The 27147-nt window shown below is 41.3% G+C and overlaps 1 protein-coding gene across 1 annotated transcript; it reads right to left on the bottom strand.

The window, feature by feature from the left end:
- Positions 1–10185: 10185 nt before the first annotated feature.
- On the bottom strand, positions 10186–26871 carry ankmy2a (ankyrin repeat and MYND domain containing 2a). Its single transcript, XM_060944241.1, has 10 exons — positions 26703–26871; positions 25633–25697; positions 24342–24480; positions 24121–24219; positions 19521–19681; positions 19114–19328; positions 17455–17590; positions 17015–17143; positions 11525–11654; positions 10186–11343 (listed from the first exon to the last, which is right to left on the bottom strand). Exons 1-10 carry the CDS (start codon positions 26767–26769, stop codon positions 11204–11206), a joined length of 1281 nt encoding a protein of 426 aa, XP_060800224.1. The 5' UTR covers positions 26770–26871; the 3' UTR covers positions 10186–11203.
- Positions 26872–27147: the final 276 nt, after the last annotated feature.

The following is a 27147-nucleotide window of genomic DNA, read 5'->3' as shown; positions in this document are numbered from 1 at the left end:
ATTGCGGATACAAGCGGTAGAAATGAGTTTTCTTTGCAGGGTGGCTGGGCTCTCCCTTAGAGACAGGGTGAGAAGTTTGGTCATTTGGGAGAGACTCGGAGTAGAACCACTGCTCCTCCACATTGAAAGGAGTCAGTTGAGGTGGTTTGGGCACCTTGTTAGGATGCCTCCCAAGGGAGGTTTTCTGGGCATGCCCCATCAGAAGGAGACCCCAGGGCAGACCCAGGACACACTGGAGAGATTACATCTCTCGGCTGGCCTGGGAACACCTCGGTATTCCCCTAGAAGAGCTGGTAGAGGTGGCTGGAGAGAGGGAAGTCTGGGCTGCTCTGCTTAGGCTGCTACCCCCATGACCCGGATCTGGATAAGCGGTAGAAGATGGATGGATCACCAACTGTGCACCAGGCCTTCTTATCCAAAATCAGTGCCCAACCTCATGTAGCTAATTGAACACAAATCCCCACAGCTACACTCCAAAATCTCGTGGAAAGCCATCCCAGAATAGGTTTGGCAGAGTTTATTATTAATAAATCTGGACTCACTCTGGAATGGGATGTTCAACAAGCACATGGGTGTGACTGGTCAGGTGTTCACATACTTTTGGGCATATACTGTATATAATGTTTAGGATTTGTTTTAATAGCTATTTAACCATCTGATGCGTGAATGAATACCATTGATAGTGGTGAGACAGGAGGAGAGGAGGCGTGCTGTTAAAGCCTTCAGTCCTGAGAGACAGGCAATTCTTGACACACTTGCCTTCGGCAGACGAGCACTAGCGGAAAGGAAAATGTCTCGGGACGTACAGAGAGGTATTTAAACTGTACTGAAACACTACCTATATAAATAAATGAATGGCACGTAGCATATGTATTGCAAAATGGGAATATGACTGTGCATGTCTATAGTCAATTCCAGAATTATTGTGGGATGGGGAGAATTACTGTGAGATGTGCTGAGAATGATTCACCACCAAAGTATTGGTGCCTTTAGGAGAGGAAAAAAAAAACGAAACAAAAACCCAGCATACTGTGTTACTACGCCTGACTCAATTTTACCAGCAACACACAAACAACCGTGTTAGTATCAGTACTGTGCTGAGAATGGCCCACCACCCAAATAATCTACAATATTAGCACGGTTATACGGTAGTATTCTCCCTCCACTGATGGATGGGGTTTAGGCTGACAAATCAGTAATGATACAAAGTGCATCTCTATTGTATGTCAGTAATATGGGTGACTCCACATTTATGGTGCCATTTAGCCCTCGTCACTTTTAATAGAAAAATTGTCACCTCGCCCGGGACGGGTCCACCGGGGGCGAGGTATTGTTTTCGGTAGGGTTTCTTTGTTTGTTTTTGTTAATGCTATTACAGGAAACCAGCTGGACCAATCTTCATGAAACTTTCAGGATAGATGGGCAATGATCGCAAATAGATCCTCCAACATTTTGAGGGTCATCCAATCAAGGTCACCAAAAAGGTCAAAATCTTTTTTTTTTGGCAATATCTTCCTTCATATTCATTCAGATGTGTTCTGATTGGCTGAGAGCAGTACGGTATGTGAATGAGAATCAGAACTGTGTTTATTGGCCAAGTATGTTTTCTCACACACACACACACACGGTCAAACTCGTTTTGTCGCGATACCTTCCTTCATATTCATCATAAGTGCTACCTGGCGAGGTTTATTTTGCCTGGCAATACTCATCTCATTATCTGTAGCCGCTTTATCCTGTTCTACAGGGTTACAGGCAAGCTGGAGCCTATCCCAGCTGACTACGGGCGAAAGGCGGGGTACACCCTGGACAAGTCGCCAGGTCATCACAGGGCTGACACATAGACACAGACAACCATTCACACTCACATTCACACCTACGGTCAATTTAGAGTCACCAGTTAACCTAACCTGCATGTCTTTGGACTGTGGGGGAAACCAGAGCACCCGGAGGAAACCCACGCGGACACGGGGAGAACATGCAAACTGCACACAGAAAGGCCCTCGCCGGCCACGGGGCTCGAACCCGGACCTTCTTGCTGTGAGGCGACAGTGCTAACCACTACACCACCGTGCCACCCCCTGACAATACTGTTTTTGTTTTTTTTGATTTCACAGAATCTAAGAAAATGTTCACTTAAAACGTGATATCACATTTAATGTGTTAACCAATCTGAAGCAACACTGTTTTTCTATGCTGCCTTTTGCTGTTAAATAAGTAACAGGGTTGCATTTATTGGCATAGAATTAGCAAATACACAAAATGTGATCGATTAATAATCCGTGCGAACAGGACGAGGACATGAAGGGCAGGGGCACCGCTAGAAATTTTGGGCCCTATGAAAAGAATATAATATTCCCCCCTCCCCCTTTACGTTTCTTGTAACCCAAATTCTTCATGATGGTGTCAATCTACTGATGGTTCACCATCAATTCTGCTTGTACCGCGCACAGCTAACGTTAGTGCTGGATTGGAAAGCAACAAACCTAACGTGTTGTCACGCTCTGGCTCCGCTGACACAAGACTGCACCATATAATGAATAAAGAGAGGGGTGAAATATAAAGACTGACTATTCTAATAATTTTGTGGAAAATGGAAAACCAAACGAGAAAGTTGTTGTATTTGCTTATTTTAAGAGACAATTATTTTATTAAATTAACTTACACATGGTAATATTATTAATATCGTCCTCTGTGGGCCCTCGGTCAGTGCTGGGCCCTTAGAATCATCTTAACTTTCCTCTCTAACGGCGGCCCCAATGAAGGGCATTCGGTTGATTTACTTAAAATGATTTTTTTTTTTTTTTAAACTGAATAATTTAATTTCAGTCTATAATTTGTTTAAAGGTGCTGACTGTAAGTTAGCCGTTTTGAGTTCTCTGTTTAGTTGTACTTCAGACAGTTGGTTTGTTTCCTTGGTTGTTTGAGTATTGGTACTTCAACAGCATATTACACTAGGTATTGTCGTCACTAGAACTTTCTTGTCTAGAAGTTCAGCACTTCATGTATCTGACTTTTGCATTCGGTGTACATTGCTCTGCATAACAGCATCTGCTAAATGCCATGTAATCTGAAAATTTTAATTTTTTTTTTATCGTGCATGGCATTTTCCTCTGTCTCATGCGGACGAAATGCGATCATATATTTTGACGTGCTGAGGGTCGCTTTTTTCCATTTTGGGACCCGAATATCCTACCTCTTGAGGTAAACAGTACGGGGCTATGGAAACAGCCAAATGCGAAGAGCTTTAACTAATTAGCATAACTATGGAACTGCGCCACACCAAGATGGCGATGCACGGAAAACATCGTGGCTCCGCATCGACCTCAGAGAGTTTTGAGTTGCAGGGATGTAATTTGTGGCTGACATTCACGAACAGATCCATGAAACAAAAGACAAATATATCTTTTTCTCTCAGCTACTGCTTGTGTGTTATCGTTTCTTTCTCTGTAAGATCAAAGCATTCGGTGTATAACGCCATACTTGCTATTGCAGAGTCAAGCCCCTGCGTTCTAAGGCTAAGATAGCTAAGCACTAGCTAGAATTATTTAGTCACCTAACCTTGCGCTATCTTGCAGTTGCACTCACTAAGCAGGCTTTCCTTTTCTTTTCCGCAGGCGGGAGAGCAGAGTCCACCATGTTTGCCCACACCGACTTGTTTTGGTTAAAAGTAGGTCAAACACACCCCAGGGTGGTCACGTGATATTGTTGCGCTCTTTCTTTGGCATTTTTCAGAATCGTAAAACTCGGGACGCTTTTCATCTCAATAAAGCATTCACACATAGGATGCAGTGTGTGCAGGCGCGAAACATCTCGAAACTCCAACAGCAATAGAAATAGAACATTTTACCCAGAATTCAACTTTGCAGTCACATCCTTTAACAGGGATATACTGTACATTCAAAGTGACCAGTCAGTATGCCAGTATCATTGAAAATAATGGAAAAGACAGACTTTTCTTCTTCCTGAGATCTTCAGAAAATTTGGATGACTCAACTTCCTGTTGAACATGGAACATGTGAATTCCAAATATTTTCATAGTGAACAGGTTGAGTTATAAAATGTTCCAATGAGATGTTACATGAATTTCTACATTAACGTACTCTAATCATTGTATTTCAGGGAATAGTCATCAGGGGCTGGGATACAAAAATGTGCTGTAGATAGGGTTCATTGCGTTATTTATACAGTATGTATGGATGTTGTCGTGAGGGACATTTTACCTGCGTTTGAATGTCTGAGCTTTGCTTTATGTACATAAGATCAACTGTGAGCTACAGCTCACTTATGTATACCCCCGCTCTCACTTATATCAGAATGCAAGCAATCAAAAGAAAAGGACACTTAAAAGAGCAGTGTTCTTCCCAGGGATTATCCTGGTAAAACGCTATTTCAAAGCGACAGTTTGCTTCTTGAAATAGCATCAAAGTCTACCCTATGTGTTTCTTAAATACATTCAGTTGGTAAACAAGAAGTTGATGTGCAACAGACCTGAAAACAGTAAACACGGTATAGAACCCCAAGCTGAAGCTCGGTACCAAATATCAAGCAGTTGTGATGTGTAGTTGCTGAGAAAATTGTTAGTGTGGATTTACAACATTTTTGTATGTTTTGTAAATACATTCAGTCAGTAAACAGGAAGTCGATGTGTGACAGACCTGAAAACGGTACAGAACCCCAAGCTGAAGCTCGGTACCAAATATTGAGCAGTTGTGATTTGTAGTTGCTGAGAAAATTGTTAGCATAGATTTACAAAATTTTGTATGTTTCGTAAATACAGTGTCAGTAAACAGGAAGTTGATATGTGACAGACCTGAAAACAGTAAATACGGTATCGAACCCCAAGCTGAAGCTCGGTACCAAATATCAAGCAGTTGTGATGTGTAGTTGCTTAGTGTGGATTTACAACATTTTTGTATGTTTCGTAAATACATTGTCAGTAAACAGGAAGTCAATGTGCGACAGACCTGAAAACAGTATATACAGTAAAGAACCCCAAGCTGAAGCTCGGTACCAAATACTGAGCAGTTGTGATTTGTAGTTGCTGAGAAAAGTGTTACAAAAATTTTGTAAATCCATGCTATGTTTCGTAAATACGTTCAGCCGGTAAACAGGAAGTCGATGTGCGACAGACCTGAAAAATGGTATATACAGTATAGAACCCCAAGCTGAAGCTCGGTACCAAATATTGAGCAGTTGTGATTTGTAGTTGCTGAGAAAATTGTTAGCGTAGATTTACAAAATTTTGTATGTTTCGTAAATACAGTGTCAGTAAACAGGAAGTTGATATGTGACAGACCTGAAAACAGTAAACACGGTATCGAACCCCAAGCTGAAGCTTGGTACCAAATATCAAGCAGTTGTGATGTGTAGTTGCTTAGTATGGATTTACAACATTTTTGTATGTTTCGTAAATATATTCAGTCAGTAAACAGGAAGTCGATGTGCGACAGACCTGAAAACGGTACAGAACCCCAAGCTGAAGCTCGGTACCAAATACTGAGCAGTTGTAATTTGTAGTTGCTGAGAAAAGTGTTACAAAAATTTTGTAAATCCATGCTATGTTTCGTAAATACGTTCAGCCGGTAAACAGGAAGTCGATGTGCAGCAGACCTGAAGAATGGTATATACAGTATAGAACCCCAAGCTGAAGCTCGGTACCAAAATATTGAGCAGTTGTGATTTGCAGTTGCTGAGAAAATTGTTAGCGTAGATTTACAAAATTTTGTATGTTTCATAAATACAGTGTCCGTAAACAGGAAGTTGATATGTGACAGACCTGAAAACAGTAAACACGGTATAGAACCCCAAGCTGAAGCTCGGTACCAAATATCAAGCAGTTGTGATGTGTAGTTGCTGAGAAAATTGTTAGTGTGGATTTACAACATTTTTGTATGTTTCGTAAATACATTCAGTCAGTAAACAGGAAGTCAATGTGTGACAGACCTGAAAACGGTATAGAACCCCAAGCTGAAGCTCGGTACCAAATATTGAGCAGTTGTGATTTGTAGTTGCTGAGAAAAGTGTTACGAAAATTTTGTAAATCCATGCTATGTTTCGTAAATACGTTCAGTCGGTAAACAGGAAGTCGATGTGCGACAGACCTGAAAAACGGTATATACAGTATAGAACCCCAAGCTGAAGTTCGGTACCAAGTGGCTATGATTTGCGGTTGCTGAGAAAAAGGGCGTTTTAGACAGACAGAGGTAAACCAGTATCCCCCCCGGAGCGGGGATATAATAATTATAAACATAATTTATAAAAACAAGCTGCTGGAAGCAAAAATCAGTGGGACACAAATAACACCTCAGTCAATGATTCATCTTTAAACAGCATTATCCCATAATGAACTGCCCTGAGACGTGTACACTAGGGTTATGACTGTGAAAGTGTTTTCAAAATTTCTACTTTCCTGATGTTGCATTTGGTGAACTTTTACTCATATATTACTTTTTTGAAGTTATTTTTATTGGGTCATGCAAAAACCTCCCGCACCCAACATCACCTCACTTTTGATAAATACATGTATATTAAATAAATAAATCATGATTATAAAATTAAAATTAATTGAAAGATGTGTAAAGTACTTTTATATAACAATAAATTGTTTAACAATTGTAATTATTATAATTGTGAATTAATACAAATTTAATAATAAATAATAATATAATGTAGGCGGCACGGTGGTGTAGTGGTTAGCGCTGTCGCCTCACAGCAAGAAGGTCCTGGGTTCGAGCCCCGGGGCCGGTGAGGGCCTTTCTGTGCGGAGTTTGCATGTTCTCCCCGTGTCTGCGTGGGTTTCCTCCGGGTGCTCCGGTTTCCCCCACAGTCCAAAGACATGCAGGTTAGGTTAACTGGTGACTCTAAATTGAGCGTAGGTGTGAATGTGAGTGTGAATGGTTCTCTGTGTCTATGTGTCAGCCCTGTGATGACCTGGCGACTTGTCCAGGGTGAACCCCGCCTTTCGCCCGTAGTCAGCTGGGATAGGCTCCAGCTTGCCTGCGACCCTGTAGAACAGGATAAAGCGGCTACAGATAATGAGATGAATATAATGTAATATATATGTGGCAGCGGGGGCGTGGTCAAGCGCCGGTTTGTGACAGGAGGGCGGAGTCAGGGAAGGTAAGTGGCAGAATCACTACACCTGAGGTCAATTAACCTGTGTTTGTGTGTCTTCCCAGTGACCGCGCCCTATTTAAGGAGGGAGAGCGTAGAGCAGAGGAGCTCATCCCCAAACCAGACGCCAGTCGTGTGTGTGTCTGTCTAAGTTAAGAGTTGTTCACTGAAAAGTGTGGCAATAAAACCCCTATTCCAGAACCTGATCTCTGTCCTGCCGTCCTCTGTGCTCCACCCACGCATATGAACCGTTACAATATATTAATCATATAATATAAATAATAATTAATTATTAAATTAATTATATTATATATAAAATTTAATATTATAAATATTATTATTAAAGTGAGGTGATGTTGGGTGCGGGAGGTTTTTGCATGACCCAATAAAAATAACTTCAAAAAAGTAATACATGAGTAAAAGTTCACCAAATGCAACATCAGGAAAGTAGAAATTTTGAAAAAACACTTTCACAGTCATAACCCTAGTGTCCAGTACACCCATTTTGGTTCAATTTTTTTTTTATTGAAAAAAAATACAGGTTGCCTCAAACCAAGTTGCAATAATACGGAGTCAAGTTATACACTGACATGACTACAGTCATTTTACTGTACAGGTGTCTGTAACTGAGGTAATCTTCATGTACCCTTTCCTGATGTACTTACTAACTCATGCCATTCATTCCAGGTCAGTGGAGCTCCAAAATAAAGCGCACAAAGTAAGTAAATCTATAGTGAAGATATAAGAGAGGCCTTAAAGGAAGACTTCACTCTGAAACACAATATGAAATATGTGAACATTGTTCTAGGGAAATATTTGAGATAGTTGGTACTGTATTTTCATTAGTCCCTGTAGAAGGTAATCATTTTGTGCCACTCGGACACCACAGAGGAACAGTGCTAGCAGTTACACTGGTGGGAAAAAGTTTTCAAACAGCAGGGATAACAGTCAGGTTTTGCAATTTGCTCTGAAAAAGAGAAGCGCAAGAGCTTCTTCTCTCACTCCCTGTATTTCATTGACCATCAGTGGTATTCATGGGAAATTCATTGTTGATGGCAAACACGGGACTCAGAGATGCACAACGCAAGGGAGGCAGGCTACAGCAAGAGACGCAGCTCAGGTCCGAGTTAGAGACAAGATGATAAACACGAATGTTTTGACAGCAGTATTGAGGTTTTTCACCTGACGTCACAGGGTCACGTGACGCCCCGGTGTCCGCCATTTTGAAGGTCAAGCTATATACTAACGCTGCAGACAGAGAGGGAGAACCAGCTTGAAAAAAACAAAAAAAAACCAAAAACGTGTTACAGACACCGGATCCAGTGTAAATAGCTGCCGGAGCGCGCTCCGGCTTGCTCCCCCTCAAATTAAGCAGCGCGCTCCGGCTTGCTCCCCCTCAAATTAAGCAGCGCGCTCCGGCTTGCTCCCCCTCAAATTAAGCAGCGCGCTCCGGCTTGCTCCCCCTCAAATTAAGCAGCGCGCTCCGGCTTGCTCCCCCTCAAATTAAGCAGCGCGCTCCGGCTTGCTCCCCCTCAAATTAAGCAGCGTGCTCCGGCTTGCTCCCGGAGTGCTCCGGCCGAGGTTCCGGAGCGCGCTCCGGCTTGCTCCCCCTCAAATTAAGCAGCGCGCTCCGGCTTGCTCCCCCTCAAATTAAGCAGCGCGCTCCGGCTTGCTCCCCCTCAAATTAAGCAGCGCGCTCCGGCTTGCTCCCGGAGTGCTCCGGCCGAGGTTCCGGAGCGCGCTCCGGCTTGCTCCCCCTCAAATTAAGCAGCGCGCTCCAGCTTGCTCCCCCTCAAATTAAGCAGCGCGCTCCGGCTTGCTCCCGGAGTGCTCCGGCCGAGGTTCCAGAGCGCGCTCCGGCTTGCTCCCCCTCAAATTAAGCAGCGTGCTCCGGCTTGCTCCCCCTCAAATTAAGCAGCGCGTGCTGGCTTGCTCCCCCTCAAATTAAGCAGCGCGTGCCGGCTTGCTCCCGGAGTGCTCCGGCCGAGGTTCCGGAGCGCGCTCCGGCTTGCTCCCCCTCAAATTAAGCAGCGCGCTCCGGCTTGCTCCCGGAGCGCGCTGCTTAATTTGAGGGGGAGCAAGCCGGAGTGCGTTCTGGCAGCTATTTACACTGGATCCGGTGTAAATAGCTGCCGGATCATAATTACAGTAAACTAGTAAATACAGTAAAGGAAAAAACTTGAGACTGAAAGGTTTTAACAGTCATCCAAATGACTGAACGTAAACATTGCTACAGTAACATACTAGCTACTATGTTGTTGACATTAGCTAGTGCTAACAGCTAGTTGCTAGTACACTGCTACAACACAGACACCGACCCCAATAATACAGTTCTTGGTCATTGCCTGGTAACAGCAAATTTATAACGGGCCACGTCTCAACAGACTAAGAAGTTATTTCAATGACATTTAATAACATTTTGTTTATCCTGAAGACCGAAAGTAAATGAAAATGTGAACAAACCTTAGCTGTAATAAGATGGCGACCACCGGCTCCAGGGACGACCCACTGATGTAGGCATGTTACCCAGCCTGACACAAAATATTTGTAGGTATCCAAACTCTTATACGCTTTCAGATCAATACCTGTGTATGGCGATGGGTTTTTAACGACATAGGTATACAGATCATGTGGGCCGAAGTCAGGTAAAGACGAGGGCTTCGTGTACTTCCGTACGTCAGTGAACAATCCTGGTGGAAGCAGGTAAACGTCGTTCTCTAAGCCTGCTAACCTCAATTTTTGCAAATACCTCTCCCTCTGCTCACCCTGTAAATGCCCTACGTCGCTGGATAGTGAAGGTGTTTTCTGCATCTCGCTCCTTTTTCTTTTATGTTTTTCGTTTGTCGCCTTCCTCGCATTCAAACTGATTCGAGCCGTGCCGTCCAAAATGGCAGCATCACATGACTTGGTCACGTGGGTGAAAAACCTCAATTGGGAGTAAAGTTGAAGCTTTGGAACCTGATCTGTTTGAGCAGAGTATGGAGATGAGGTGATACAACAGAGCAGACTAAAGCACTGCTGCACTCACTCGCGATGTAGAAATGAAGCAAGGTCTGATTCTAAAGAAAGGATTTTTTAAATTTTTATTTTTAAAAACAGCTCAAAGTCTTGGCTGCCATTGAAGATCACATGTTAAGGGTGGATTCGTCAATAAGAAGTGGAAAAAAATAATCAGGAGCGTGTATTGTTTGGTATTTTCAGATGTCCGTTTGAGATCGAGGACCTCTGTGAGCACAGGGCCCTGCAGAGATCCATCATGCAGTTCTCTACTCTGGACTGGAGCAGTGTAGGACCAGCTCAGCAGCACCGCTTAGAGGAGCAGAGTTCAACTGCAGCCAAAATCCTTACGATCAAATTCAGATAATTGTGGTTTCCTTTACCCCTCGTCTCAGACGTAGCAAACGCAAATATGCAGTTTTAATTCAATATTCCGGGTTAACGTGTGACCCGTTTCCTCTGCATCTTAGTGATGGGAAGTTGGCACACTAATTTTAACATTCAAATATGTCACTCTGTTCCAAATGGACTTAATTGCTTATGAGGTTCCTGAAAAAGCAGACATGCAAGCGCAGCATCTTGACGTGAAACAGCTCTACCCGTGTTTATTAAAAAAAAAAAAAAAAAATTCTTACCTCGAGAGTGAGGTGTTCCTAACTCTGCTGTACACCATATAATGACTTTCCGCCCCAGACACACCAGCATGGGTTAAGGCAGAGGCTTCAATATCTTTATCCTCTGAACGCAAGATCACATAGCGACATAAGTTTCAACTTAAAACCTAGTGTTGTAAATACACACACACACACACCAAAATCTAATTTTGATACACAACACTAGCTATAAAAAGAACAAACAGTTCAGTAAAACGTGTCAGATGTTGATGGAAAGCCTGGGTGCATGTGCTGAAAGCTTTGTTAGCTTTTCCATCAGAGCTCATTCTCCAAAAATCCCTTCTCTGACAGAAACCTTCAGAAGATCCCCAGATTTTGGATGACATGGACATCAGTGTGTTCTGGTTGAGGCAGGGCGTGACGGAGATTACGGGAAATGACTTGGGCCAGTGTCGTCTCGGTTCAACCCGCATGACTCAGTTTGAAGTTATCTGGATAGGGTCGGTGCTCTCAGTTTCTATTTGAACATCTGATGTGCTGGTAACTTCACTCTGCTCAACAGAAAGATTTTCCATGCTGCTGCTCATCTCTTCCAGCACTTTCTTCTCCTCAGATTCTGGACAGAATAAAAGCCCGGGTCATCATCATCATCATCATCAACAGCTGGCACTTGTAGTGGAGTCATATGCTTTTCATATACATTTTTATAATGTGACAGCACAAGAAAGTACTGGCAGAGCTCTTTTGTGAAGTGGTTAAATCAAAGGAACGTAGTAAAAGCCAAAGGCGGAGAATACCTTTGGCCTGTTTCTCTAGTCGCTTAGCTGATTCAGCCTCGTGCTTCTGCCTCTGCTCCTGGAGCTTTTTGCAGATCTTCTTGTGGGTGAACCAGTGCATTTTCTGGCAATCTTGGTTACAATAGATAACCTGAGGACATACAGCAACAAACACATTATTAGTTATATTAACAACACAACATTACCACAAAAACAAACAAATCCTTTCGACCACAACAGAATTTAGGAAAACGACAACAAATGTTTCCTCACAGCAATTAGAAAAATTCTGTTTGTGGAGAGAGGAGAAAAAAAAAAAAAAAACAAGAAAGAAAAAAAAAGGAAAAGGAGGCATTCATTTTAAAAATGGAGCATGTCAAGCTGTTGGGATCAACACTGTGCACTCAGGCATCAGAGAAGCACTACTCTGAAATATATACAAATACTGTACTCTCTCCCCCCAGTGTCCGAAATCGCTCGCTATATAGTGAGTTCACCATCTTATAGTGCCGTCAATGTATAGTGAGAATTATTACACCCTATAGAGTGGACTCATAGTATCCCACAATGCACTGTGAAAAATATATAACACACACACTACCGCTCAAAAGTTTGGGGTCACTTTGAAATGTCCTTATTTTTGAAAGAAAAGCACTGTTCTTTTCAATGAAGATCACTTTAAACTAATCAGAAATCCACTCTATCCATTGCTAATGTGGTAAATGACTATTCTAGCTGCAAATGTGTGGTTTTTGGTGCAATATCTCCATAGGTGTATAGAGGCCCATTTCCAGCAACTCTCACTCCAGTGTTCTAATGGTACAATGTGTTTGCTCATTGCCTCAGAAGGCTAATGGATGATTAGAAAACCCTTGTACAATCATGTTAGCACAGCTGAAAACAGTTGAGCTCTTTAGAGAAGCTATAAAACTGACCTTCCTTTGAGCAGATTGAGTTTCTGGAGCATCACATTTGTGGGGTCGATTAAATGCTCAAAATGGCCAGAAAAAAGTCTTGACTATATTTTCTATTCATTTTACAACTTATGGTGGGAAATAAAAGTGTGACTTTTCATGGAAAACACAAAATTGTCTGGGTGACCCCAAACTTTTGAACGGTAGTGTATATAAGTGCTGTCAAAAATGTTGCGTTATTAACACGTTAACTTGACTCAATTTTAACGGCGATAATTTTATCGCGAGATTAACACTCTGTGACATGCCACGCCCCGCACAGCCAGAGTCCTCTGCCCTCCCCCGAAGAGCCACGGTGCTCGGCTTAGGTTTCGTTTTCCCATCGGCGGCTCCAGCCCCAGTTTGCAATGGCTGTGACAAGACGTGTTATGCTCTGCAATAAAAAAAAAAAAAACACATTGGTACAACCAGTGTTCGAACTATGCCGATATTTTCGGGGGGGGTCCCTTTTTTTCCCTTGGGGGGGGGTGCTTGCGCTTGTCTCAGAGCGCGGATCTCCATTGCGCGCTCACTTCGGATATGCAAATGCTTCCCGTTACACACAATTGCTATGTCAATAAACATCATTTTGCCAATATTTTAGAGACCCCCCAACATTTCCCAAATCATGTTTTCAAGGGCTCTCGGATCCCCCGAGTACCCCCGTAGTTCAAACGGTGAGCAAGCCCATTCACTTTTTTTATGCTGATAAGAGAATTACAATGGTTTATGTGACAAAAATGTGCGATTAATTGCGAGTTAACTATGACAGTCGCGACATTAATCGCGATTAAATATTTTAATCGCTTGACAGCACTAATTAATTATATATATATATATATATATATATATATATATATATATATATATATATATATGTACACACAGACAAGAAACAAGACATACAAAATACAAGAATAAAAAAAAAAAAAAAAGTTACAGCACAGAGTGAGGAATTAATCAAAAGCATCAAATTTGATTTAATAAAAGGCAGCGGCAAAGAAGAAAGTATTCAGCCTTCATTTAAAAGAACTGAAAGATGCAGCAGGCACAAAGTACTTTGTATTTATTAACATGGAAAATACGCTCAGTATAACATGTATTTGTTAAATGAAAACCCACCAGCCGACTGATTTGGCATGTTTTAATTGTGCAACGGTAATGATGTAAATAACGGCGCGACGGAGTCAAATCAAGTCAAGTTTATTTGTATGGCGCTTTTAACAATAAACATTGTCGCAAAGCAGCTTTACAGAATCTGAACGACTTTAAACATGAGCTAATTTGATCCCTAATCTATCCCTGATGAGCAAGCCTGTGGCGACGGTGGCAAGGAAAAACTCCCTCAGACGACATGAAGAAACCTCGAGAGGAACCAGACTCAAAAGGGAACCCATCCTCATTTGGGCAACAACAGATAGCATGACTATAACATTAACAGTTTGAACATGAAGTCAGTTTCGTTGATGTTATAAACTCTTCACTGATGGAAACTTGAGTGCAAAACTGCTCATGATAACTGCAGCCCTAAAGTTAGCAAGTCAGAGTAGTGTCCGAAAGTGGGTTTGGTCCCCCCTTATTTTACCAATGAGCTCACTATATATTAACTCCCTCTATAATGAGTAGGGAGTAGTGAACAAGTGAGTGATTTCAGACACAGGGTTTATCATATATTTTAAAAAAAGGGTGCCCTTGTACGATAACATTCTATTCTAAACACAGCCTGTGTGTAGAATAAAGTGTTGGACTATCAGAATACTAATAATCAAGTTGAGTTAAGCATAATGTGTGTGTGATCACTTTCTACAGTGTGTTGAAAACAAGCCATACAGAACGTGATCACACGCGCACAGTTAAGATTAATGATTTACGGAAACAAGACACTAATATCCTGACGTTCCGATACAGATATTTAACAATGAGGAAAAATAAGACTACGTTCAGACTGCACCCTGAAACGACTCATATCCAATTTTTTTGCCCATATGCGACCTGTATCCGATTTGTTATTGACAATCTGAACGACACAGATCCGATTTTTTCACATGCGACCCAGGCCACTTGGATATGTGGTCCTAAATCCGATGCATATTCGATATTTTCACATGCGACTGCAGTCTGACCGGACAGGTCGCATTCATGCGACCTACACGTCATCAACAAGAGACAAACGTCACTATTCTGCGTTGGCCAATCCCACCTCTTTGGTGGAAAACAACAACATTTGTACAGTTTTCAGAATTTAAATAGACTTTTATAGAATTGATCAAGCTAATGGTGGATTTGGTAAGGACCTGGATGTTTATCTGTTAGCCTGATTCATACCTGCAAACTTGTCAGAGAAAAAAAGGTGACAGTGTCCGGGGGGGGGAATAATGGTGACGCCGACACTGAACTCAAGTAAGTGTTAAGAAATAAGAAAACAATAAAAGAACCAAAACACAAATTGTATTATACTGAAAAACATTTATTTTTTCCTTCTCTAGCCTGGACAAGGGCTTCACAAACACTCTTACGCACGCAAACACCATGGAGGGAAACTGAAAACTCTATAGTCAGCTGCTTCAGACCACCACTGACCATGGATGCTGCTGCACCAATACCTCCTCGCCGTCTATTGGGATTGCTGAATGTCCGAGTACAACTCCAAGAACTCCAGCGAAGACGTTTGGGCGTGCTGGCATTACTTATCCGTCGTCGACTCTAACCTGACTCGTACGTGCACTCGTACCATGGATTCGTTAATTGCACGAGCGCCGCGCGTTCAATCGTCCAATTACCAGATGATTCGCGCCACCCTATCGCACTATCTTACAACACCTGCTTTCATTGTACAACAGTCGCAAGATATATCGCAAGATTTCATGCTTTTGCATTGCACAACGGTCGCTTTAGACGTGCAGGTTTTGCACGACTACTTTTTCATATGCGATTATTTCGGCAACAGTTAACGATCAATATGAAAATGTATCGGTCGCACGAATGTTTGGTCGCTTCTGATCGTGATCCAATTGTGAAACATGCTTTAGCAAACAAATATCTGTTGTTTTAGCTCCAAAAAGGCTGACTTGCCTTCAATTACCATCAGAGTTTCCACATTAGGTTCAGGGGTCTCTTAACAAGCGCGAACATAGATGGCAGTGTGTTTCAAGATCCTGAGGCAAAGGCTGTGATTCCGATTGGTCCAGAAAAAATGTCAATTATAAGAATTGTCCAATAATGGCCTATAACATGGCAGCAAGCCCACCCCCCCTCTCTTGACAGGCGCGAGCTCAGTTGAGATTACGATCGGCCCAGATGCCGCCCCCCCCCAAAAAAAAACTCTCCGGTTCTACACGATTCACGTGAATGACCCAATTGACAATGAAAAAGGTGACTGTCGCCAAAAAGCGACAAGTTTGCAGGTATGCTGATTAAATAAAACAGTTTCTATAACTGATTTATAACTTAAACCATCCTGTACCACATCGCCAGGTCTCGCCTCATCTCCATAGCAAACTGCACTGGTGTTTCTGCACCTTGAGCCAGCGCTGAGAGAAGTTGCAGAATTCAGCTGGCTATAAACAATCTAAATATTTATAAAAATGTAGAAAAAGTTTATTAATATGACGAAATAAATATGTGCAAATTATTAAGCCTGAATTAAGAGTTTGGTAATACAGCGGCCGTATCCCAAATGACTGCCTACTGAAGCTCGAGTGCACTATATAGAGTTTAAAAATCCATTACTTCCTAGTAACATGTAGTGCACTTATATAGAAATTAGAGAGGCATTTAGGAGTCAACCCTCGTTAACAGGCTACACGTTTTCATTTCAGTTCAAAAACAAAAACACACACGAGACCTCACACTTTAACACTAACCAGATAATTAAACAAACAAAAAAAAAGAAAATCATTAAACTTGAAGAGTGCGCTTTTTTTTTGTTTACGTATTACGTAGATGTGCTTATTACGTGTCAATTTGCGCATGCGGGACACTTTTGGGTCGTTTTCCGTTCATATTGGAGATCGCATACAAGTCTCATATAATTGGTAATGTGAACGGCCTAACAAAAAAATCGGATTTCACAACAAATCGGATATGGGACGTTTCAGGTTGCAGTCTGAACGTAGTGTAAGTCAGCCACTTCCCATCCCTACAGCTAGATGTGTTGCAGTTTAGTGATTTCATGTATACAAGATTAATACAGTTGTTCATTTTGCAAATTTTTGTACTGCAGTAGAAACTGACTTGCCACCTTCTCTAATCACCATGAGGAAATATTTCTGGCATCGTTTCTCTAAATTTCCATATTGCTGGGTGTGTGGTTCGTATTGTGGCAATTTTGTAGTTTTAGGTCAATTTTGTAGTTTTGCCTCAGCAAAATTTAATTTCCAGAAATTGTGGGAGTTTTTTTTTTTTAAAAACTTAACAAGCAGGAACGTGTTCGTCAACGTTTGTAGAATTATATTGATAACTCCCTACATTAGTAAACATCCGAGTGCTAAAATATTTTCATTAAATGCTCAAGATGAAAACCCCATTGAGTGATCAGAGAAAAGAACAATAGTTTTACCATTTTGCAGATAGAGCACCTCTTCTCTGCTCCCTTCTCCCCACAGGTGGTGCAGAACTCAGCATCCATGAAGCCCACCTGCCCTGTGATGGCTTGGGTGAGCACAGACAAAGCTGTGGGGTCATTGCCCTGAAAAAGGAAAAGAAGAAAACGCTATAAAATGACTTTTTACTGCACCTGTCAAGAGAACTATCGACTATAGTGCTGCATTGATTTATAGAACACACCATAAACGGTTCATTTTACAGAAAGATATTTCATATGCATAAATACTACACCATTCCACCTGCTTTTGTTTCTTAATGTTTCTTAAAGGATCTATCCAGGAAAATGGGGCATCTTGAGAGAGAAGAATGCTAAATAAGGATGACAACCTGCATTACAAATCTACAAGTCCATCCAAATTTATTCTTAGAAGCCGAATCATCAGTATTACTCACTATTTCCACAGGAGCTATACTTCTGACAAGCTGCTGGAGTAGAGTAGCGTCACAGTAAGGAAATTTCCGGATGCATTCGCGAATAAACTTTTCCTGGAACACCGGGAAACAGTCACTGTCACGTCCCTTCAATAGACTGAGGGGAGGAAGAGGGGGAAAAAAAAGGATTTGTTTACGAGAGAGAGAGAGAGAGAGAGAGAGAGATTTATGAAACCTGTTTCCACTGGCACGGTTTAGTTTGGTTCCAAGAAATGGTGAGCATCAATTTTGTCACCATCCATGGCAACACAAGACCACCATTAAAAGATAGAAGAATGCACAATGGTGTGTTTTGAAATGTATTATTGTAGGGGACACACACACAGACAGCAGAGAAGCCATTTGAATGGATGTAAAGTTTGTTAAAATGTGCTCAGTCAATTTTTATATTGAATAATGAATGGTTAGGATTTTATGCTATTCATTAATAAACTCCCTCTGAAAATCATGTGATGCTTTAACTTCCACCTGTTTTACAACGTGCACTTGGTCTTAAAACCGTACAGATTGTTGAGTGGCGATTTCCTCAATATGGCGGTTAATATTTAAAGTAGTGCTGTCAAGCGATTAAAATATTTAATCGCAATTAATGTCGCGACTGTCATAGTTAACTCGCGATTAATCGCAATTTAATCGCACATTTTTGTCACATGAAAAACCATTGTAATTCTCTTATCAGCATAAAAAAGTGAATGGGCTTGCTTTGTACCAATGTTTTTTTTATTGCAAAGCATAACATGTCTTGACACAGCCACTGCAAAGTGAAACCAAAGCCAAGCACCGGGGCTAGCAAAAGAACCATGAGTGTAGTGATCTACTGCTTGAGTTAGTCTACAACTCTAATCAGAGAGACAAGTTACACAGTGCCGGTAGGCTTGACATGATTGATTATAATATAAAGTACACCATTATATTAACTAAGTTGTTCGTTGATAAATATTGCATTGAATCTGATCTTTACTGTTTCAGCTCACTTAACACATTTTGTACTTTTACACTTTCTGCCTGTTGATGCGTCGCTCTGTCCAATCAGAGGCGGCCAAATTTGCATATTACAGGAAGGATTTCTGGGATAGCATTGAGTTTACAGTTCAGAGGGATCTGGCTTCTTTAGACGCTGTCTTCTTAAAACTGAATAAATATTTAAAAAGAGCCAAATGAGCCAGTCTTTTGAACGGCTCTTTTCAAAGAACGGATCACAAAGATGTGGATCCCATCAAAGAGCCATAAATCCCATCTCTACTAGCGCGCCCTGCCCACGCTGGTTCTTTGGGGGAGGAGGGCAGAGGACTCTGGCTGTGCGGGGCATGGCATTACAGTCTAGCTGCTATCGTTTTTCTAAGCAAAGTCTCTGTTCCAAGTTCCTGGCAGTTTCAAAAGCTTATCAAAAACCTACATCATGTCACAGAGCGTTAATCTCGCGATAAAAAAAATTATCGCCGTTAAAATTGAGTCAAGTTAACGTGTTAATAACGCGACATTTTTGACAGCACTAATTTAAAGCTAAAATAACTTATGAAATCAGCACCTCTTTTGTCAAGAACTGATCAGAGATCAGTGACTAAGGCAGGTTTGATTTTGTTTATTGGGGTCAGTAAAACTCAAGCAGCTAAAACGTACCTCTTGATGAGGCCGTCCAGCTTGTCTTGCCGGTCTTTCAGGAAGGAGCTACATTTCTGCAGAACGCAACTGATGTAGTGCATCTTCATGGCCAGCACCTCGTTCATGTCCTGCTGCTTTACACACTTCTCACAGATCAGCTCCATCACTTTACGACACTTCTCAAGAGCCTCTGCATCCATGAGTAGAGGATTTTCCTTCACCAGCATCACCATCTGAAGGAGAACAACACGTTTAAGATAAGACCTTGGCAGAGTCTCCAACTAACTAAAAAAAAAAAACCGTGCAACAGCAGAGCTTTCAATAAACTAATCTTGAGAACCATTAAAAAGAAAATGCTTCTCAAATGTGATCAAATCAAGGGCAGAAACAATGTGAACAGAAGTGTAAATTTCATTCAGAGCTACCTTGACAGGGTTAAGATTTGTGCTCATGATAATTTTGTGCAACGGTCCAGCCAGTTTCGGAGGCAGTTTTGGTTCTTTTTCTAAGCCCTGTGGTTTTGTGTAATAGTCGAGTCTCTTCCGGGAGAAGAAGTTATTGATAATGGTCACACAGTCATGCTGCCCTGGAGAAAGAAAACACGAGAGAGAACACTCCTACAGTCTCTTCATGTCTCTGTACAATAGCACTTTAATAAATCATTTTCACAGACAAGAAACCAGAGCTGACAAACATTAAACAAAACACTGAATTATACAAAGAAAAAACCCCATACAATAATCACAGTTTATTACAACTGTCAGCGGTAACTGCAATAATACACCAAGGAGGATCTACACTGCTTATACTTTTACACTGCAACTAGAAAACCAGAATGGAGCTAAAAAGTAGTAAATCACACTAAAATCGTAACTGTAGTTTGACTGTAGAACCCCCCACCACACGAAAAATGTCAATGGGGTGGGGAGGGACCCAAATATTTGCTTGTCATTTGTCTGAAACAAATTTTCTGAATATTAAAATTACCAATTACTAAACAGAAAACAATTAAGTGTGAAATTAATTAACGGGATGCATTGATATTAAACAAAAACTGAATTTATTAACAAGTTGCTATGAGCAGAACCACAAAAATAAATAACTGATTATTTAACCAACATTTGATATTACGGAGGTATTTTTTTATTTTTATTTTGGGAAGATACACTGCACTCTTATCACCCCAATATATGCAAGGAGTAGACGTAAAGAAAGTTGGTGAATTCAAGTACCTGGGGTCAACTGTGCAGGAAAATGGGGGCTGCGATAGTGAGGTGAGAAAGAGAGAGAGTGCAGGCAGGTTGGAGCAGTTGGAGAAGGATTTCGGGAGTCATTTGTGATCGGAAAGTCCCAGCAAAAGTGAAAGGTAAGATGTATAAGACGGTAGTGTGACCAGCTGTGATGTATGGATTGGAGACCGTACCCTTAACGAAGAGACAGGAGGCAGAGTTGGAGGTGGCGGAGTTGAGGATGTTAAGGTTTGCGATGGGAGGTTGGACAGGATAAGGAACGAGCACATCAGAGGGACAGCACATGTGGAGAGCTTGGGAATAAGAGCTTGGGAGAGCTAAGAGAGATGAGACTGAGATGGTATGAGCACATCCTGAGAACAGATGCAGAGCATGTGGGAAGGAGAATGTTGAGGATGGAGCTGCCAAGCACACAAAAATGAGGAAGGCCAAAGAGAAGATACATGGATGTGGTGAGAGAGGATATGAAAGTGGTAGGTGTGGTAGAGAAGGATGCGGAAGACAGGGAGCGATGGAGACGAAAGATCTGCTGTGGCGACCCCTAATCGGGAGCAGCCAAAAGAAGAAGACACAGCACTCTTATCACCCCAATATATCCATCCATTATCTCTAGCCGCTTTATCCTGTTCTACAGGGTCGCAGGCAAGCTGGAGCCTACCCCAGCTGACTACGGGCGAAAGGCGGGGTACACCCTGGACAAGTCGCCAGGTCATCACAGGGCTGACACAGACACAGACAACCATTCACACTCACATTCACACCTACGGTCAATTTAGAGTCACCAGTTAACCTAACCTGCATGTCTTTGGACTGTGGGGGAAACCGGAGCACCCGGAGGAAACCCACGCGGACACGGGGAGAACATGCAAACTCCACACAGAAAGGCCCTCGCCGGCCACGGGGCTTGAACCCGGACCTTCTTGCTGTGAGGCGACAGCGTTAACCACTACACCACCGTGCCGCCCCACCCTAATATAATGAAGGCTATATACAGTTAGGTCCAAAAATATTTGGACAGAGGCAACATTTTTCTAATTTTGGTTCTGTACATTACCACAATGAATTTTGAACAAAACAATTCAGATGCAGTTGAAGTTTAGACTTTCAGCTTTAATTCAGTGGGTTGAACAAAATGATTGCATAAAAATGTGAGGAACTAAAGCATTTTTTAAACACAATCCCTTCATTTCAGGGGTTCAAAAGTAATTGGACAAATTAAATAATTGTAAATAAAATGTTCATTTCTAATACTTGGTTGAAAACCCTTTGTTGGCAATGACTGCCTGAAGTCTTGAACTCATGGACGTCACCAGACGCTGTGTTTCCTCCTTTTTAATGCTCTGCCAGGCCTTTACTGCAGCGGTTTTCAGTTGCTGTTTGTTTGTGGGCCTTTCTGTCTGAAGTTTAGTCTTTAACAAGTGAAATGCATGCTCAATTGGGTTGAGATCAGGTGACTGACTTGGCCATTCAAGAATATTCCACTTCTTTGCTTTAATAAACTCCTGGGTTGCTCTGGCTTTATGTCTTGGGTCATTGTCCATCTGTATTATGAAACGCCGACCAATCAGTTTGGCTGCATTTGGCTGGATTTGAGCACACAGTATGTCTCTGAATACCTCAGAATTCACCCGGCTGCTTCTGTCCTGTGTCACATCAATAAACACTAGTGACCCCCCACTGGCAGCCATGCATGCCCAAGCCATCACACTGCCTCCGCCGTGTTTTACAGATGATGTGGTATGCTTTGGATCATGAGCTGTATCACGCCTTCGCCATACTTTTTTCTTTCCATCATTCTGGTAGAGGTTGATCTTGGTTTCATCTGTCCAAAGAATGTTCTTCCAGAACTGTGCTGGCTTTTTTAGATGTTTTTTAGCAAAGTCCAATCTAGCCTTTTTATTCTTGAGGCTTATGAGTGGCTTGCACTGTGCAGTGAACCCTCTGTATTTACTTTCATGCAGTCTTCTCTTTATGGTAGATTTGGATATTGATACGCCTACCTCCTGGAGTGTGTTGTTCACTTGGTTAGTTGTTCTGAATGGGTTTCTCTTCACCATGGAAATTATTCTGCGATCATCCACCACTGTTGTCTTCTGTGAGTGTCCAGGTGTTTTTGCATTGATGAGTTCACCAGTGCTTTCTTTCTTTCTCAGGATGTACCAAACTGTAGATTTTGCCACTCCTAATATTGTAGCAATTTCTCGGATGGGTTTTTTCTGTTTTCGCAGCTTAAGGATGGCTTGTTTCACCTGCATGGAGAGCTCCTTTGACTGCATGTTTTCTTCACAGCAAAATTTTCCAAATGCAAGCACCACACCTCAAATCAACTCCAGACCTTTTATCTGCTTAATTGAGAATGACATAACGAAGGAATTTCCCACACCTGCCCATGAAGTAGCCTTTGAGTCAATTGTCCAATTACTTTTGGTTCCTTTAAAAACAGGGTGGCACATGTTAAGGAGCTGAAACTCCTAAACCCTTCATCCAATTTTAATGTGGATACCCTCAAATGAAAGCTGAAAGTCTGGACTTTATGTCCATGTCCATTATATAACTATAACTTGAATAATGTTTCAGTAAACAGGTAAAAAAAACCAAAATTTGTGTCAGTATCCAAATATATACGAACCTAACTGTAGCAGTTCTTTTTGCCCAGGATTTAAGTTACTGCAGTATAAAAACATGAGCAATTCAAAATGCAGATGAGTGCTCATTCACAAACCTCTGTTAAGAAAATGGAACTACCAACTGATATGCAATATTAATGTAAGTAACATTAAATTAAGCAAATGTGAGAATTTAGTGAAATATATCGTACCAGTCAAAAAAGTTTGGACACCTAATTTTTTTGGTGTTTATTAATTAAAAACAACCCCACTCCATGTCTTAAAGTAATGACGGATGTTGTTTCTCTTTACATACTGTAGTTGAGTGGTTCTTTACTTAATATGGATTACTACAGTTGTGAAATAGAGCTATTTACTGCATTTTTATTATTTACTGTTCCATCTCAAAGCACATGAAGGCAAGAAATTGCACTAATTAACTGTTGACGAGGCACCTGTTAACTGAAAAGCATTCCAGGTGACTACCTCATGAAGCTGGTTAAGATAATGCTAATAGTGTGCAAAGCATCATCAAGGTGAACACTGGGTACTTTTAAGAATCTAAAATAAAGAAATCTACATTTTTTTTTTTAAACCACATAATTCCATACATGCCATTTCATAGTTTTGATGTCTTCAGTGTTGCTCTACAATGTAGAGCATGGTCAAAATACAAAACACCCCACATATGTATGAATCAGGGTGTCCAAACTTTTGACTGGTACTGTTTTTATTTTTTATATATGCACGCTACTTACAAAACTGGTCAAAGGATCATTATTGAGAATCCGACACCAGTCCAAAGCCAAAAATGTGTGATGTCTATTTCATCAGGAATTGTCTCGCCCTAGCTCCAAATTATAAAAAACAATCAACTTGCATGTAGTTGTTGTCTATTGAAATCTTTGTGCTTGTGTAGATACTGTAGGATTTAGCTACAGGGTTAAACACGCGCTCAGACAGTGTTAAATTTACAGTGTCCATTAGAAAACTCCGTATTGATTTGGATCTTAAGATGGCTAGTATTTAAACACATTTAGTACCGCCTCAATCAGCACCAGCGTCACCAATGGAGTCTATGGTGATGAAGTAAACATGGGTCTGACGTAAACACAGTAGACGTATGCAGTTATGAGCCGTTAGTGGCATTAATAGCTTTGTGAGCTCACCTACAAAAGCAGCCATTTGTGCTGCTGTTCTGCCAACCGAGTTCACCACATCCGTCTCTGCTCCAGCGTCTAACATCATCCAGGTGATATCGGTCTTCCCTGAGAGTGACAATAAGGCAGAATGAAAAACTTCAAAAAAGTGTATAAAATGTCGAATTGGGCATTAAAGAAATGTTCACAGCAGTAAATACATGAATATCCTAGAGTGAGCTGAGACATACCTGACAATCCTGCGAACATGAGAGCAGTGTAGCCGTGCTCATGTTCGTTGCAGTTGACGTCTGCACCATGTTGCAGTAGTAGCTTACACATGTCTGCCTTGCCCTTATACGCAGCATGCATGAGAGGAGTCATGCCATACTAAAGAAAGATTACCAAAAATAGTGCAGGTTTGATAATCAATCCAACAGACATGGGACATTGACTCAAGAGATGCATAGATAGAATGATTAGTAAAATTTTAAAAAATTGACATATCAGCTAGCAAAGTAAAAATGTGAAATAAATTAAAAATCCCATAATGCCTAAAGCCTTAAAGGGCATATTCTGGACCAATTTCGTTTTTTTTTTATATGAAAGTATGTCCCTTTACACACTCATCCAGAAGGGTAATTTTGCACAAGGCCATCTGTCTACAGCAGAAAAAAATAAAACAACAAAACACATCTGGAAAAATCCCAAGGGAGTCTGGAGCCAGATTTGTGACGTCACCTGCAGAAGCGCCAGCAGGCTGCGAGAGCTTTGCACGGTTTCAGTGCACAGCCTGTGTAGACCAAGCGCTCCCATTTCTCTCTCATTGTCCGGTCTTTTGGAAAGCGATGAGTACTAATCCCATCATGACTGGTGTTGCTACACCCTCCTACGATACATCTGTTAACCATTTTAATAATTACGTGATAACGTTGAAGAAATTTGCAGAAAACCACCAGGTCGTTTTCTCATAAACAAACCAGCGCTGACGTAGGATTCAGAGGGAGGCGTCCCACACGTGACATCACGAAAATCAATGCTTGCTGGGAAATCCAAATGCCAAGTTTTTTCAGAGACGGATCAATTCACCTCAAATGGCTTGATTTCAACTGAATTTTTCTGGTATTGCGCAAGGTAAAAAAATTGCACAAAATGCAAAACGTGACAGATATATTTGACCAAAGTTTAATATAAAATAGAAGAATTGCATTGATCTTGCTCCTGAATTTACCCGTGATATGCACTTTAAGGTGCCAGTTTTGAACAAGAAGCTGCCACAAACAGACACAAAGCAATCAATATGATTTAGGACCACAGCTGCTTTGGAAGCCAAGTGTCCTGGACATCTGATTTTGGCAGGTCATCAGTGGACGATGCAACGATCTTCCTCCGTCTTGTACCGACATGATGGGTTTGATCATTATACCAGGACAAAACTGTATGTCCTAAATGACTAGTCTGGCTTCATTTGGGTATTTATTTTTATTATTATTAAACCACAAAACATGTTTGTGAGAAAAAGGGTGTAATTGGTGCGCTTACTTCATCCAGGCAGTTGACTCTGACATCTTTTGAGCCGAGTAATCTTGAAGCTTCCTGTACATTTCCTGCATAACAAATCAGCCACATTACTTACACTACCGTTCAAAAGTTTGGGGTCACTTTGAAATGTCCTTATTTTTGAAAGAAAAGCACTGTTCTTTTCAATGAAGATCACTTTAAACTAATCAGAAATCCACTCTATCCATTGCTAATGTGGTAAATGACTATTCTAGCTGCAAATGTGTGGTTTTTGGTGCAATATCTCCATAGGTGTATAGAGGCCCATTTCCAGCAACTCTCACTCCAGTGTTCTAATGGTACAATGTGTTTGCTCATTGCCTCAGAAGGCTAATGGATGATTAGAAAACCCTTGTACAATCATGTTAGCACAGCTGAAAACAGTTGAGCTCTTTAGAGAAGCTATAAAACTGACCTTCCTTTGAGCAGATTGAGTTTCTGGAGCATCACATTTGTGGGGTCGATTAAATGCTCAAAATGGCCAGAAAAATGTCTTGACTAGATTTTCTATTCATTTTACAACTTATGGTGGGAAATAAAAGTGTGACTTTTCATGGAAAACACAAAATTGTCTGGGTGACCCCAAACTTTTGAACGGTAGTGTAGATGGCATGTCAGTGCTGTTACACATTACTGCAACCCTGCCTCCTCATACACTTAACCATAATACATTCACATTTTAATATAGAGCTAAAATATACATGTATACGTTTAACAAATGATATACAACTAATTATTATTAGGACTGAAAAGTCAAACAGGGTTTTGTTTAGAAATCTCAGTTGGCTAAAGGTCACAACAACAACAACAACAGGTTGTTCCCTACCAGGATAGCTAACTGGCTAATTCTTAATCTCAGTGTTGGTTATACGGTTAAAAACTGGAATAACTTAAATATCAAACAGTTGACAAACTGCAGCACGTTTTAATAACTATTCGTGTCCAAATACAACAAATTAACTCCACAAACCAAATAACTGTCCAACAATTAGCATCCAAGCAACTTAAATTAACTTAGCTGGCTAGCATGCTAACCGTTAGCTAGCTGTTACCTGCAGAAATAACCTCCAGTAGCTCTTTTTCAGTGTCGGTTAAGTCTCCCTTCTTTATAACAGACATAATGAAATAAAGCTAAACCGGACTTTCCGAACCGAAAACCCAAACTGCAGCAGCGGCCTCGGGACCAGCCGCATCCAGCGCAGCCGCAGTGTGCGGACTCTACCAAAGCTGCCAAGTGGGCTGTACCATGTGTACACTACAGAGGGGTGTATCGGGAGACTTTCCACTGTAAAGAAACAATTATAGATTTAACCGGTGTCAAATTTTGCATGCAAATATATTAGCAATGTAAATTAATGTGTAATATAAACATGGTTGCTCCATATAGAAACTAAAGTAACTAATTTTATAAATTAACTCTTCAATGGAAATCCTCTGTGGTGGTGGTTTAATCCACAAAAGTCTAGAAAATTCATCCCAGACTGAGATTCATCAGAA

Source organism: Neoarius graeffei, chromosome 17 (assembly GCF_027579695.1).
Source record: "Neoarius graeffei isolate fNeoGra1 chromosome 17, fNeoGra1.pri, whole genome shotgun sequence".
NCBI classification, from domain to species: domain Eukaryota; kingdom Metazoa; phylum Chordata; class Actinopteri; order Siluriformes; family Ariidae; genus Neoarius; species Neoarius graeffei.
This window is presented reverse-complemented; position numbering and strand designations above follow the sequence as displayed.

Excerpts from the sequence above, each read along its gene's own strand:
- ankmy2a (XM_060944241.1), bottom strand. The coding sequence starts at position 26,769 with ATGTCTGTTATAAAGAAGGGAGACTTAACCGACACTGAAAAAGAGCTA. Across the intron at positions 24,481-25,632 it reads GAGTCAACTGCCTGGATGAA|TATGGCATGACTCCTCTCAT; the intron begins GTAAGCGCACCA and ends ATCTTTCTTTAG. Across the intron at positions 19,329-19,520 it reads CAAATCTTAACCCTGTCAAG|ATGGTGATGCTGGTGAAGGA; the intron begins GTAGCTCTGAAT and ends GTTCTCCTTCAG.